The sequence below is a fragment of the Morus notabilis genome, unplaced genomic scaffold (assembly GCF_000414095.1).
Source record: "Morus notabilis unplaced genomic scaffold, ASM41409v2 Scaffold457, whole genome shotgun sequence".
NCBI classification, from domain to species: domain Eukaryota; kingdom Viridiplantae; phylum Streptophyta; class Magnoliopsida; order Rosales; family Moraceae; genus Morus; species Morus notabilis.
In genome coordinates this window covers 205040-221924 of record NW_010357333.1, presented here as the reverse complement: position 1 = coordinate 221924, position 16885 = coordinate 205040, and the positions used below count along the sequence as shown (strand labels likewise).

Below are 16885 nucleotides of genomic sequence, written 5' to 3'. Positions count from 1 at the left end.
ATGATGTTACTTGGATTTAAATATAATTTTACGAAGAAAGAATTTTAGCACTTGCAATCCTAATTTTTTATTTTTTATTATTTTTTTGAGTTTTTATTTTTTTTTATCAACTATATGGTCCTTGAATTTACAGAATAGCATAAATTAATTGTACCCTTTGAACTTGTCATATTTGGCAGTTTCTTTTTAAACTATTTATCTTAACTTAATTCTTGATATATCAAATTAGGAAGGATAAAGCTACAATAAATTTATGATTTATTTTAAAAACAAAGCCGGTTATACCTGTAAGGCCCACAGGTGTAAGGGTGAGTAGTGTGTCAAATTATATAATAGGGAAATTATAATAACACCCCAGCGATTTTTTAGTACACCCCGTAATCAATTAAAAAGACTAAAAAGGACAACTTATCAAATCGAACTCACAAAATTAATAACGCTGTTATATACACCTTGCTTGCTTCATCAAGGTTTTAATCAAAGCCCTAATTTTGTCGGTCATCTCTTACTCTCTCTCACTCTCGCTCAATCCCTCTCTTTTTGTCTTTCAATTTTCTTTTTCAGTATTTTTTCCTCCCTCCATCTCTATTCAATATTCAATCTCCTTTTGGATACTTAAATAATTAAAAATCAGTAATAACATTTCGGCTTTTGATTTTTCTTCTCCCGGTTTTGCTAACAGATTAAGAACAATATTAGCACGCTAGCTGTTAATGTGCAAAACAAGAGCAACTGAAAGAAAGAAAGAAAAAAGCCCCTAATAAGAAAAGAAAATGAAAAAAAAGGACAAATAGAAAAAGATAATAAAAGAAATGGGATAAATCATGGAGAACAAAATCTTATATAGTTACCGCATGGAGTTTTATTTAGGTTGCCATTCATTGTTCAGTGATCTTAAATAAGTAACTTTCAAAACAAATTTCTTTATTTTTGTTCCGCAGAACAGATACAAAGGAAAGAGGTGACCCTATCCAGGTTTCCAAAAAGATATCGTTGGTATTTCTTTCTTTCAAGTTCCTCTTAAATGTCCTCTTTTGTCTTTTTATTAATTGGGGTGCCTTTATAAATTTTAAGGGTGTCAATAAAATTCCCCAACATAATAAAGAGAAAAATACACAATTTATCATGATTTTATACGTGTCTATTATTTAAGTCATTTTAAATAATTGAGTGTTATCATTTCCTTTTATTTTCTCTTTATTAAGTGAATAACAATTTTTTTAGTCAAATGACATAAATAATATTTAATTTTTACCATCTTGGATAGTATTTTTAATTTTTTTTCCAAAATAAACTTTAAAATGGGATTTTTTTCAGCAATGAAAACAAACATTTTCAATTGTGAAAGGGACACAAATATCTTTAGAGAGCGTATGGTATAGATCGTAACAAAAATACTATTATCCTACTACTAGAAATATTAAATTCATACCTTCCACATTTTAAAATCCTCTTTAGGGGTGTTCAAAAAATATGTCAAACTATCTAATTCAATTAAATTGAACTAAATCGTTAATTATTTTTGAATTATTTAGCGGTTTAGTTTATGATTTGGACTTTCTAAATTACCAAATAACCGAATTGAACCTTTTAATGACTTTTCCGTGTTAATTAAAAAGTTAAACTATTAATTAGTATAGTAACTCACAACCTTATAAATTAGTGTTTATTTTTATATTTAAATAACATGAAACTTGGATCTATTGTATCCTTACACGTAGGTGTATTTAAAACCGTGTAGTTTTTCAGTTGGAAATTATGGTTTGGGGTTTTATAAGTCAAACTCTAAAGTTGACCATAGAACTAGTGTATAGTTTCTTTAGAAAAACGATATCCACTCCCTAAACGTTTATGAAAGGCTAAAACACGTGCAACAGGTGTTTCTTTCTTTCACGCGTTACATGGACGCTAAATCTTGTGTACTTGTCTTTTCATGCATGCATGTCGAAGCCATATGTATAGTCAATGAGTTGTTCGGTCATCATTGATAAAGATAGCTAAAGCCGTTTATTTCACCGATTTGAATTCAAATCAGCGAACTAAACGGACCCTAAAACTCTATTTATTTCGTTGATTCGGGAAGTGACGAAAATATATAACAGGCTCAAGCTTCAAATATTACTTTTCTATATTTACAGTTACATATGGTTATTGATACAAAATATATATAGTTCCTCCTAAAAAATAAGAAATTTATTTTATTCTCCCAACATTGAAAAATAGTACTTTAAATCAAAGTTAAATAATATCTCCAAATTCTTAACAATATCTTTTATTCCTTAATAATAGCTTTGATTATATATTGAAGTAAATCATATTGTTTTTCCCTTATTTTCTTGTCTCTTGTTTTTTGTTTCTCACTGTTGTACATGTCCTTTTCTTTTTTTAAAAAAAAGTGAACAAATTAACATATTAAGCAAAGTGTATAATTTTATGCAATAATATTGTTAGATAGAAAAAATACAACATGATTTCAAATATAATCAATTAGACATAGAATAATTGAATTAACAAAAAAATAATCAATTTAACCATAAAGTTCTTATGAAATTTCAATCGTGTCCTCACTGTATAAAAAAACTTATAATCGTATTCTCACTGAATAATCAAAATGTATACATTCACTTATTTGATAAAAAAAATTCTCTCTAATCTTTTTCATAATAGTCCTACTAAAAAAATTTGACTCCATCATTGATTAATTAGCCCCCCGCCCCCAACATCCCCCCACCACCGAATTTGTAGTTTAAAAATGTAAGTAGGGATGGTACGTAATTAATAGGGCATGTTTCCCCAACTCCCAAACCGTACCCTTTTTTACCCTCATACCGTCTAATTTAAGGCGGGATTGAGTTGAGTTGAGTTGAGTTGATTGCATGAAAATTGTTTTGGATTTTCAATCCTATGTGACAAATAATCCTACATGGTATTTGTGAACCATGTGGAATTTGTAGTTTTTTTTTTTTTTTGACAATCTTGTACAAAATCAATTTAATTAGTTGTTGTTGATTTTCTCAATATTTCGATTTTTATCCGTTTGCAATTTGCATGATTTGTTACCATATTTAGCTGATTTGATTGAAGATTTTGCATATTGAGTTGGCTGTCAACTTATGTTTATTTTTGGGCTGATATTTGGTTTTTATTGCATGATAATTGTGCTGATTTTGTTGATAATATTTTAGTCAAATATTTGTCACAATTAATTCTGTAATTATTCCAAATTCGGTTTTTGTGGATTTAATCCTTGTGTGAAATTGAGTTTAGATTCATCAGAGGATCCGTCTATTTATTGAACAAGGTAAATAAAAAATGATTAAAAACTTAAACTGAGTTGCATGATATTCATTTAATAATGACCGGACTTGATAACAAACAAAAGTGCAGTATGATATTACCTAATGAGCACAAGCGACGTTAAGAAGAGAGAAAAAAAGACAAATACTCAGAGTGAATAGGTCTCGAGTTTTACCCCTTATTCTTAATTAATATTCTTTTTAGTCAAATAATTATATTCATAAAAGGGTATTAGATTAAATGGTAAAAATTCAGACTCGTGCACTTTAAGGATAAGTTCAACAATTTTCTCTTAAAAAATAATAATAAAAAAAAAATCAAGTAATTTGACATTATAAAAAGATGAAAAATTTTGCTTAAAAGATAGATTAGCAAACAAATATAAACACAAAATGAAAAACAAAAAGTAAAAAAGAAATCTGCATACAAAAAATAGTAAAAAAAAACATACCTCCATGCAATTTTTCTAGAATAGTTATTGAAAAGTGAAAATTAGGGTCTAGTTATGGATTTTTGAAATAGAAATAGTTTACAATTTAAAAATATTAACGTGGGGTGGTCACTAGGGTGTGTGAAGAGAGAGAAAAAACTCTCACTATTAATTTCCCTTTTGTAATAAAATTTAATTCTATAATTAAGTCTATTGTCATTTTTTGTCATTTTATTTATGGGGCTTTTTATATTAATAAATTTGTAATTGAAGGGGTGTCAAGAATAAAAAAAAGGTTGTGCATCGTACCACCTTTTATGAAATTATTCCTATATGTTACTGACTTTTCTCTTTTGTGAAAGACATCATCAGATCACGCGGGGCTGGATGACATAATAAATTGTCTAAATGAGTCTATGGAATTCACATGAGCAATCTCTTATTCTAATACAGTTTTAAAAACAAACATCATATTTAAGTATCTATAATTAAATAGTGATGTACAGCAAAATATCCGCCCTGTTGGGAAGAAGAATCAAAATAAAATTATTGTAGGTCCTATCAAGCTTTTGTGATTTTGTTTGCTTTCATTTTTAAGCATCCGTATAGTTCGTTGATTTGAGTTTTTAATTCGAATTGAGATGTGATTTATGTGAGAGCTTTTTACTATAGTGAAAAAATTAGATGTGATTATTTCTGAGAGTTTTTTACTATAACAAAACTCAAATTCTAAACTCGAATCAGTAAAATAAACGAGACATAAATGTGTACGAAGATATTCAATTTACCCAATTCTGACGTAATCCATAATCTGAACTTGGCTTAAGGAATAGTACTATCTAACATTCCTGTCATCCAAGTGGCATAGTAAAAACATGTCTCTTATAATTAAATCAATAAAAAAATATATTTTTAAAAGACATAAATGTGTACGAAGATATTCAATTTACCCAATTCTGACGTAATCCATAATCTGAACTTGGCTTAAGGAATAGTACTATCTAACATTCCTGTCATCCAAGTGGCATAGTAAAAACATGTCTCTTATAATTAAATCAATAAAAAAATATATTTTTAAGTAGTACAAATTTATATTTTGAATGGCATAAACGTAAAAGTAGGAAAAAAAAAAGAAGATAATAGTATACATACGTTATTTTCTCTTAATAATGAATATTGTATTAGGTACCAATTTATTTGGGAAGCTCACAACTTTCTTGATATTAGTTTTCCCTTCTTTTTTTATTATTGTTTTCTTTAAAGCAGTAGTGGAACAAACAGTTTCTTTCTCCAATAAAGAAAAACAATTTTTTACTTTTTTATTAATGCTTCCTGAAAGGTATTTTCTTGACAACACTTATTTTTCTTCCCGTTAAATGGGACAATTGGGGCGGAGGATTTGCATATAAATTTTTCATATCTTTTCTTTTACCAATCAACATAAAATCTTCATTTTTATGTACTTAGGTATACCAATTGTACACAAAAAAGGAAAAAAAAAAAAAAAATTCCATCAATCTATATTTATTAACCTTTTCTTCCTGATTCTTTTATTTATTTTTCAAACTTAATGAAGTATGAACAGTGAAGTGCTTATGCGAACGCAATTTGAGGTCATGGGGTGACGTATACATCGTTAAACATGCATGCTGGTCCAGTTTTTCTCTTAGTACAACAACTATTTTTTTTATTTCTTTTTTGATAAAGAGTACAACAACTATTTAGTTGTCGTGTTGTCATCTTAAATATCTTCTCCTCAGCCTATATAAACTCATCCAATGTTTGGTATGTGCATACCAAATACTCCATAAGCTGCTACTATCTAGCTAGCTACCAAATTGAAACTTTAGCCAAAAAGTACAGTATGGAAAGTCAACAAAAGCAAGCTGAGCCAATTCAACTTGAGTGCCAAGACAATTCTCATGTAGTCTTTGATGTACCACATCAAAGACGATCCGCCAATTACAAACCGAGCATTTGGAAATATGATTTCCTAAAGTCACTTAACAGCACATATGATGTAAGAATTATTTCAATCCTTGTTTCGTTATAACAAATTACACTTTCAGATGCTTTTTTTTTTTTCCCCGAAATGCCTTTGTGAACGTCTGGTACGTTCTCGGGACTACAAGAAATAAATGTGTCAACATTACGGCTCACAGTACTACGTAGTGTTTGGTCACCAATTGTGCTTAATAACCCACTTTTCTGTGATCTACTTTCTCATCCTGTTAAAATTATTTGTTTGATGTTATGTACACACACACATTACGCACGCACGCACCATTATATTCGTTATGGTATATATAATTACCTTAATTATTAGTGCTAACATATTTATTATCTCATGACTTGTGTAAATTTTTAGAATAAGATGTTAGATTTACATAAACATTCATATTCTTATTTGATATTCAATAAAAATACTCCTTACGCATCTGTTACTGTTTTCTACTACAGAAACACTCTGGATATATGTGCACTCATGACATATATATGTACAAACGAAAACTACAATAATTTAGCATTTGCATACACGATATGTATTTATGTGTGTGTGAAGCGCCACTAATTTTTCATGAAATAACCCACTAGAGTAACTAATACTATATGATGTATACGATTCTATGCAGAAAAACGAATACAGAAAGGAGGCTGAGAAGCTTATTCAAGACGTGAAAGACATATTTATTGAAACGGAGGACTTGCAAGCCATGTTAAAGCTAATTGACAGCATTAGAAAACTAGGCCTGACGAATCATTTTGAAGAGGACGTCAAGAAAAGTCTCGACACAATAGCATCTACCCATAAGAGCAACACATATTCTTTCATTCAAAAGAATGATCTCTATCTTACTTCATTATGTTTCAGGGTCCTTAGGCAGCAAGGATATCAAGTTTCACAAGGTATAATCTATTATTCTTATAGAAAATGTTTGATCCGCAAACTTTCCCAATAAGGAATTTTGCACATTTCCAAGCATTTGTAATTGGAACTCGAGTGGAATTAATTTGTCCGGAGTTATACGTAACCAATTTGTCTATGATATAATTGATACACTGTGGTATCAAGTTGTCGGCCTGATCAATATACCAAATATTTTGATTGAAATTCTATGTGTGACTTGACATGATTGTATGGAAACAGACATATTTTGTGGTCTCATGGACGGGAAAGGTGTGATAGAGAAAAGTTTACATATTGAAGATATCAGAGTGATGCTGGAGCTTTTAGAGGCCTCACATGTAGCTTTAGAAAGTGAAAATATCCTGCATGAGGCTAAAGCTTTCATAACAGAAACCCTCAGAAATTCCATTTCTAGTGTTAGTCAAGAAAACATGAATGATGACCTTTCCAAAGATGTGGTCCATGCTTTGAAGATTCCGTCACACTGGAGGGTTCAGTGGTTCGACGTCAAATGGCAAATGGAGGCCTACGAGAGAGACAATCACAGGCATATCTGTTTACTTGACTTGGCCAAGCTAAACTTCAACACGGTTCAAGCCACACTTCAGAAGGATCTTAGAGAATTATCTTGGTAATTAGAAATACCTCCATCTATATATAGGCATTATTATGGTCCTCCAAGAAACATCATACTTTTACTGTAACATATATATATATAAATGAAAATATCACATGACATTTTTTTAAAATAGTAGTGACTTTTAAAAGAAATTTATATTATCGCGCATGTCTTGTTGCCACACATGAGTTGTGACAGCTGTACTTTTCTCTGCCAACAAATTTAATTTATTAATCATACGTGTCATTTAGTTGGTGGAAGAATCTGGGCCTCACAGAGAAGTTGAACTTTGCAAGAGACAGGCTGGTTGAAAGTTTCATGTGCGCTGTGGGACTTGCTTTCCAACCTCAATACAAATGTTTAAGAAAATGCCTTACTAAGGTCGTCAATTTCATATTGATAATCGATGATGTTTATGATCTTTATGGCTCACTGGAAGAGCTTAAGCACTTCACCAATGCCGTCGATAGGTCAGTTTCGAAACTCAACCTTAATTATATGCATACGGTTAAATATTATTGTACAATTATTTGCTAACTAGGCGTCGTCTTAAATTCAGGTGGGATGTCGAGGAAACTGAGGAACTTCCAGATTGTATGAAGATTTGTTTCCAAGCACTTTATAAAACCACTTATGAAATTGCTAATGATATTGAGGCTGAGAACGGTTGCAAACAAGTTTTACCCCATCTGCGGAAAGTGGTATACATATATACGTTTAAAAATCAACGTGTTGTTTTGAATCTTATGTAATGTAAATTAGTTCTAATTATTATGGTTTAATATTAGTGGGCAGATTTTTGTAAAGCATTGTTGGTAGAGGCAGAATGGGATCAGAAGGGCCACATGCCATCCTTTCAGGAGTACTTGAGCAATGCATGGATTTCATCGTCAGGCCCTCTTCTTCTTCTTCATTCATTTTTCTCTATAACTACACATGAAGTTGCCGAAGACATGTCGGGTTTTCTTGAGAAAAACCAAGATCTTGTGTACAACATATCTCTCATAGTTCGGCTATGCAACGATATAGGCACTTCAGCGGTAATCAATTGTCGTTTCTTGACATACCAAACCTAATAACACAATCGTTTCCTTTTAAGCTTAATCTCGATATATAGGATACATTTTCGACTTTATTGTTGCAGGCTGAACAAGAGAGAGGCGATGCACCTTCATCAATACTATGTTATATGGAAGAGATGAGCGTCAGTGAGGACATAGCTCGGAAGCATATTCGAGGCATGATTGCCAAAACATGGCAGCAGATTAACAAGAAATGCTTGACTGGCCAAGTGCCCACTACTCTATCTTCCTTTGTCAACATTGCGCTAAACACTGCGCGCGTGGCCCATAGCCTGTACCAATCTGGAGATGCCTTTGGCCTTCAAGTAACCGATAATCGGACTCAAATTCTGTCTTTACTCATGGAGCCTCTCACAATACGAACCAATTAAGGAGACGCTTGGTTCACAGATTAAAATCATGAGATTAAAATTATTTTTGCTCATGGAGCCTCTCACAATACGAACCAATTAAGGAGACGCTTGGTTCACGGATTAAAATCATGAGATTAAAATTATTTTCAATTTATTTGTATTTTTTATGAGAAAAAACATTGTAACAAACCATAAACTATAATTTAAATCATAGTATGAATTCTCCTACCAAACGTCTCCTAAAAGATTTAAATTACTTGTTTCATTTTGAAGTTCAAATAGTGTCATCCACCATATAAATCATGCTATATTATTTAAGAAAACTAAAACTATTATTAACTTTCATGCTTATTCACTAAATGATGTGGCACAACATGGTTTCGTTAAACACCAAAAACTTGAATATCATGGTGATTTGAGTCCCCAATTAGCATTATTTTTTTAAGAACCCTAAAAACTCTAACAGTAAATCTTAAATATACACGGTAAATTCAAGATTTGCCTAAAGTAAAATTATTTGAAAAAGAACAGTATAAATTTTAATGGTAAATCCTGCGTATACACAGTAAATTCAGAATTTGTCATGTAACGATCATCAAGATCAGGCCGTCATTAATTAGTAATAATTAAAAATTAATAAAAAAAAAGACAATTTATTAAAAAATTAATAAAATATAAAACTAAGATTTACTATAAGAAAATATATTGCTTCGGAGATTTTAAATTTTACAAATATCACAAATTGACCAACACATAATATTTCTCTCAAATAAATACAACCTGGGACAGATCGATTAAATCTGTCATTTACACGAGTGACAACACAACTTTAGAATTTAAATAACAAATACCAATAGAGTAACATAAATCGAATCAACGCTCGGTCCTCTAGAAAACGCATCCGCCACGATAACTTGCTTACTAAGAAAATACATGGAGTTGGGGAAAAGATAAAATGGGTGAGCCGAAACCTTATAGGGTGGAATAGGGATACAACAATCGAAAAACAATGAAATAACAATGTAATAATGACGCGATATCAATTAAACAACAAATGTATGACACAAAGTAAAATGTAACAAACCAATGGGTGAAATATACTTCAATTAGTGCAACCAGCCAAGTTTAAAATAAACAAGTTTGAAATAAATCACGCGTGTTTCAGGACTTGCCCTTAAAGATGTGCACTCCGCTCCACACCCCGACATCTCTAAAATAACGGCCATTAAGCAAAACCACCTATCTAGTCTCTGTTCAGATAGGATTTTATAATCTCTCTAAACAAATCCCATCCCAGAAATTCACTTCCAGAACTACAAGTCACGAACTTAAATGCCTTGGGAAGGTTGTTCATTATAACAACATAGTAAGCTCATATTATTAACATTACCCATGTCCAATCTTATCATTAAAGCATGCAAAACTCATTCTAATCAAATAAAAAAATGTGAAAAAAATAAGTAAAAGATGGAAACAAACTGGTCAAACAGGCAAGGACAACTGGGTCTCTCCAATTGCCCCTTCCAAGTCCGATCGTACGAACAAAGATGTCCCATCAAACACATTTACAAAAAGATTTATAAATTGAGTTATAAGTGATAGAAGTATAACACATCTTGCCTCAAGGAAAAAAAATTTTTCTTCAATGCACTTGAGGCTAGCTCAATTGATTGGGTGCGTGAGTGTGTGAGTGTATGATCCGACTTTCAAGGTTCAAATGCTAATGGTTTCATTTCTTCTTAAACAGTGGTAGCCATAGGCCCCACATATACCCAATATATATATATATATGGGGAAAGAGATAAATCACTAATGAAAAATATTTCCAAGTTAGGCGTTTCGCATGTCACATTATGCAAGCCATGAAAAATATATCCAAGTTAGGCATTTCTCATGTCACATTATGCAAGCCCATTTTTGCATCATTTGTTAAAACTTTGACTTGTTTCAATTCCTATTTCTAGCATATAGTGTTTACTGTTGGAAATTCGAGATTGATTGGAATCCCAAGATTTCTGTGAATAGCAGCAGTAATTGTAGGGACAGATTCGTGTTTCTAATTGATTGCTGATTTGTTGTCGCAGTACAACTTCATAGGTCCTTCCCACTTGATTCCCAAATCATCCAGGATGATCTTAAGCCATAACAATTCACAGTCCTTGGGCTATTGCTCTGAACTCAGATTCCACACTCGACCTAGCTACCGCATTCTATTTTTTGATTCTCTACCAAATTATCACCAAGAAACGTGCAATAGCCCGATGTGGACCTTCTATCCACTACGGATCTTGCATAGTTTGCATTTGTATAGGATTCCATTGTGAGTCTATTATTCCTTCTGAATAGGATTCCTCACCCTCTCAAGTAGTGTAACACCCTGTAGGCAGCTTGAAGATGTGATTCTCTCAAATCATGCATAAATTGACTTATCATGCTCACTGAATATGCTATGTCTAGCCGAGTATGGGAAAGATAGATGAGTTTCCCTATGTCTTAAATTGTGATTCCTTTTTCCGACCGTTCTTACCAACCCAATCCGAACGGTTAGAAACACTCTTAAATTGAGATTCCATTTTCCGACAGTTCTTACCAATCCAATCCGAACGATTAGAAACACTCTTAAATTGGGATTCTATTTTCCGACCGTTCTTACCAACCCAATCCAAACGGTAAAAAACACTTAAAAATCAAACCGCCTTTTCCGACTGTTCTTATCGGAACCAATCCGAATGGTAAGAAACACTCAAAAATCAAACCGCCTTTTCCGACCGTTCTTATCCGGATCAATCCGAATGGTAATAAACACTCAAAAATCGATTTCTAACCGTTCTTACAAGTTTCAATTCGAGGGGCGAGAATAAAACACAATCCACATGTCCTCGGTCATTACTAACCTTTCTTACGTATAGAAATCTAAAGAAAATCGAAAAAATAAAATCAGAACCTATATGTAAGAAAACAAGCAACAAACCAAAAGATCATCAGAACGTCAATAATGGATGCATCACGCACCAATGTAGCACTGTAAGACCAAGGTTAATTTAACTTCTTTATCTTAATTTTTGTTGAACATGATTGTATTCTCATAAGTGTAATTTCACCTTATGTCAAGACTAAGTCCATAATTCTCTTCTTCATATATTCTACCTAATCCTTTCAATGTATATATTTATATATAGATATATCTACGTATATATCTCCATGTGAAGATCTATTTCCCTTAATCAAATGTATTCTCTAAATTATTTATTTGCTAATATTTTGTTACTAATTTCATGGTCCCTCGACCCTATCTAAGCGTTCTTATCGGTACTGGAAAGAAAGAACAGAATGCATTCACAAGCTCTCGGTCCTTTCTGACTGTTCTTACCGGTACCCGTAAAAAAGAACAGAATGCATCCACGGCCTCTCGACCCTTTCTGACTGTTCTTACCGATACCGGTAAGAAAGAATAGAATGCAATCACGGTCGCTCAGCCCTTTCTGACCGTTCTTACCGGTACCTGTAAAAAAATAACAGAATCCATTTACGATCTCTCGGCCGTTTCTGATCGTTCTTACTATTACCGGTAAGAACGGTAAGAAAGAACATAATGCATTCATGGTCACTCGGCCCTTTCTGACCATTCTGACCGGTAAGAAAATAACACAATCTATTCATGCTCTCTCAGCCTTTTCTCACCGTTCTTACCGGTATCGGTAAGAACCACCGTTCTTACCGGTACCGGTAAGAACCACCATTCTTACCGGTACTGGTAAGAACGATCAGAAACATACACAAACCATACTTGGCATCTCGGCATTTTCTGACCGTTCTTACTGGTACCGATAAGAACGATAAGAAACATACCCAAACCATACTTGGCCACGACTGCAGGTCAAAAAACAAAACGTAACTTAGATAAATCCACAATATGATATAAAAGTCAACCTTCTGCGGAAGAAAAAAACCAATGTTATACAATTCCTCAGTCAAATACACATTAAAAATATTAAATACAGTTCACAAAAACTATCCACTCATAAATGGCCGCGATCTTCTCTTGTACTTTAAGGATCTGTAAATGAGGTTCTCTTGTACTTTAACTGCTTTGATTGCCTTTTTGGTCGTTCATCAGGTTGCTCAGCCTCAGCATTTTGGTCGATCTTGCTTTCCTTGAGTAGTAGATCCACAATCATCACATTCACCCACTTCATTATGTTGAATTCCAATCTAACCACCAATATCATCATTTCGGTCGTCGCCTTCACAAGCGTCAATGAAAACCTCCCTTTGACAAATGTCTTCACCGTCTCCACGTTCTTCATGAACAGAATACCGCGTCGACACACAAGAAGCCAAGTCCACAACGACTTTTGTTAGTGAATCTAATTTCCTGTCAATCACCTCCATCTTATGATTAACATGATCAATATGATCCTTAAGCTCACAGATCATCCTGATACATTCTCCAATTACTGTTGTTGTCGAAGGTGTTGTTGTATTATCTGCATGGACTTCATCACAGACTCCCTCAGGTGTAGGATCTTGACCACCATCTTCATCTCCTAGACATCTTTCCTCATTGTAACCACCATCACGAAGAAATGAACGACGACTTGCCACATCATTGCGCCAGATGTCCTCAAAGAATATACTACTACCAGATAGTAGAAGGTTCATCCACTTATTGACAATGGCGTTGGGGGGCTCCACATCAGCAATAAAGCCCTGCATGTGCGCAGCATACAACTCCTATGTGCTCGGCACAAGGATGCTTTTTGTTTCCAACAAGTTAATAACTTAGAACTAACGACCTATGTGTACTTAATAAATCAAATTAAACTAATTTGTGAGATCATAACCTTCGTATCTCCTAACACTTGCATAATGTGCTCTAATTTCAGTGCCTGTTTTTTCTTGTACTTGGTTATCTATCGTTAAATTTTAGCCACCAGTCCAGTGATATCGTCCCTTAACCATGTAGACTCTGGTAAAAGGGCCGGGATACACTCGAACGGTAATAACTACACAAATTAACAATCTCAATTCATATGTCACAAAACCATATTAAAAGTAAAATTTATACATTTAAATAAATTTTACTCACCATTAGTGGCAGAATGAACCCAGGACAACCCCATCCTTGTTGACCCTCTTTTTTGTCAAAAACATTTGACGATTTCTTCAACAAGTCCAACTTATTCATATGAGATAATAAATAATTAAATGATCGTCTCCCCCATGAAAAGTCATGACAAACCTCTAGGTCGTCAACAATTGCAAGGCATTTTTTTATCAATGCTTGTGCCATCCTTTTCATTGCTCACCAAGATCGAGCATAAGAAATATGATACCGTCATCTTCAACTTGTCTTCTCTGAGGATTGATCAATCTTTATCAACTCGTCTTCTCCTGCTACAAGGACATTCCCCTGGTGGGATCACCAAGCCTTCTAACTTTACTTTCACGTCTTTTATTGTAATCTTTGTTTGCTCCGGAAAGTGTCAATTTTTAAAATTGTCACTCCATATTGTTTCCCACTCGTGAGGGTAAGTGGCACAATTGAATCCACTTATCAATGCATGTTCCATTAAGGAGTACCAGATCGATACGCCATTCAACACAAACCACATTTTTTTTTCTTTCCCGTGACGACCTCACGGCATCGCAATATCCACAATGCCATTAAACTCATGTCAAGGTGCTCGGAAACAGAAAAAAGACGGTCGAATTAAGACTCCGTAAACCATTGCATACCATAAGAATGATCGCTTAAGGCTTCCTTAATAACATTTACAGTGTAGACCAAGGGGCACCTAGTCATTTTTTTACATTTAAAATTCATCCGGTGCCAAGGTAGTTTGATTTTAGGTTTGGGAACATCACAACCCTGCAATCATCATGTTATACGTACGAATTGGTCAAAATCTTATGCACTACATATATGGATTAAAAATGCAGTTCCTCAGTCATCATGTTTCTAGATCTATTTTTGGCTGACAAATTACGAAACTATTTGATTAACAACAGAGCTTACACACTTAAAAGGACTTCGCCTTCATTTTTTAAAACTTTGCATTTCTAATCAAATAACTAAAATTCACTTAAAATTAAGTAGAGGCAAAAACTTATTGATGGTTCTAAGGTATGTGGTTACGGTGTTTCCAACTGGCTTTGAATGTTTGGCATTACTGGTGGTAGTGCTGGAAGTTGCAGGATGTTCTCACAAACTGAATCTTTTAACATAAAATACAAGTATTACGTAATTCATAGAAGCTTAAAAGACTAATAAACTAATTCAAACAAAAGCATAAACAAAAATGCGAAAAATACTGAGAAATGCCACAAAACAAGTCAAGCCTTTTATCGAACACATGGTAGGCACTAATGCAACAAGTCGTATTTCACACCAAGAACACAAAACCAACAACCCAGACACCAAAATAAAAACATACAACAAACAGATAAACCTCACGATGAGGTGTGCCGGGAGGTAAAAACTGGCATGTTATGAGGGTGGCGATGCTACCTTCATGGTTGGTCTGACTTCACCGGAGTAAGGAGGTTACTTTTTAGGCCGCAGAGACAGTGGAGGGCCGGATAGGTGGCAGGGAGCTAGAGAGCCGGGGGAAGAAGAGCCGGCGGAAGAAGGCGAAAGGCAAGGTTTTTTTTTTTTTGGGGATTTTTCGCGTAGTTCGGTCATTTGGAGACTACTGACTTAGAAGGGGTGTCATTTGGAGGTTACTGACTTAAAAAATCCCTTCCACCGGCTCTCCGGCCTTCCGCGTCTCTCCGGCGTCAAAAGTAACCTCCTCACTCATTTCGTTCCTTCTCCTTCTCCAAACGACTGAACTGCTCAGAAAATAAAAAAATAAAAAAACCTTGCCTTCCGCCTTCTTTCGCCGGCTTTTCATCCACTGACTCTCCAGCTCTCCGCCACCTATCCGCCCTCTGCTATCTCTACGGTTTGAAAAATAACCTCCTTACTCCGACGAAGTCAGACCAACCGTGAATGTAACATCTCTGCCCTCACCACTTACCGATTTTTACCTCCCGACACTCCTCACTCCTCACCGTGAGGTTTATTTGTTTGTAGTATGTTTTTATTTTGGTGTCTGGGTTGTTGATTTTGTGTTCTTGGTGTGAAATACGACTTGTTGCATTAGTGCCCGCGATGTGTTCGATAAAAGGCCTGACTTGTTTTGTGGCATTTCTCTGTATTTTTCACATCTTTGTTTATGTTTTGGTGTGAATTAGTTTGTTAGTCTTTTAAGCTTCTATGAATCACGTAATACTTGCATCTTATATTAAAAGATTCTGTTTGTTTATTTGAGAAAGGAATGAGAAAAAAGAAAAAAGGAAAGAATGAAAATGTGAATTGTCCTTAATTTGAATAGCATTAAAACATAACAGGAATCTAGTACATTAAATTTAGTATTTAAAGTTTAGTACATGCATTACTCTTTACAATGAGAGATTCGTCTTAAGACTGTTAACTTTTAATGTTTGGAAACTGGTTGAAGCTAATATGGTGCCGAAGCGAACCACACCGGCCTCCTCTCCCCCTCCGACATAACGTCATCGATATGGGGAGCCGTCGGTAACAGAGTCAGAGAGAAACTCAGACGGAATAAGTGGCACTCTACCCCAGGCGGCCTATAAGAACATCCCGCCACTTCTAGCACTACCACTAGCAATGCCAAACACTCGAAGCCGGTTGGAAACACCACAATCACATACCTTAGAACCATCAGTAAGTTTTTGCCTCTCTACTTAATTTTAAGTGAATTTTAGTTATTTGATTAAAAATGCAGAGTTTGTGGAAATGAAGGCGAAGTCTTTTCAAGTGTGTTGGCTCTGTTGTTAACCAAATGAGTTTTGCAATTTGTCAATCAAAAGTAGATGTTAAAACACGATGACTGAGGAACTGCATTTTTAGTCTATATGTGTAGCGCGTAAGATTATGACCAATTGGTACGTATAACATGATGATTGCAAGGTTGCGATGTTCCCATACCTAAAATCAAATTACCTTCACACCAGATGAATTTCAAATGTAAAATAACGACAAAGTGCCCCTTGGCCCACACCGTAAATGTTATTAGGAAAGCATCGCATATAATACTTAAAGCATAAACATGCATATATAACATGTGTAACTTTTTCTTTAAAATCTATTCATACTGTAGGCAAGATTCCTACTTACCTGATTTA

General features: G+C 34.0%; 1 protein-coding gene across 1 annotated transcript; it reads left to right on the top strand.

Annotated features, from left to right (window-relative positions):
- Positions 1 to 5536: 5536 nt before the first annotated feature.
- On the top strand, positions 5537 to 8721 carry LOC21397955 ((E,E)-alpha-farnesene synthase). The gene is made up of 7 exons (XM_010089785.2): positions 5537 to 5747; positions 6361 to 6634; positions 6876 to 7266; positions 7506 to 7724; positions 7814 to 7955; positions 8043 to 8294; positions 8399 to 8721. Exons 1-7 carry the CDS (start codon positions 5592 to 5594, stop codon positions 8705 to 8707), a joined length of 1743 nt encoding a protein of 580 aa, XP_010088087.1. The 5' UTR covers positions 5537 to 5591; the 3' UTR covers positions 8708 to 8721.
- The last annotated feature ends 8164 nt before the right edge of the window (positions 8722 to 16885 follow it).

Bases quoted from the DNA above. Each gene is read 5' to 3' on its own strand.
- LOC21397955 (XM_010089785.2), top strand. From the start codon at position 5,592: ATGGAAAGTCAACAAAAGCAAGCTGAGCCAATTCAACTTGAGTGCCAA. The intron at 7,725-7,813 runs GTCAGTTTCGAA...TCTTAAATTCAG, and splicing joins TTCACCAATGCCGTCGATAG to GTGGGATGTCGAGGAAACTG. The intron at 8,295-8,398 runs GTAATCAATTGT...TTATTGTTGCAG, and splicing joins ACGATATAGGCACTTCAGCG to GCTGAACAAGAGAGAGGCGA.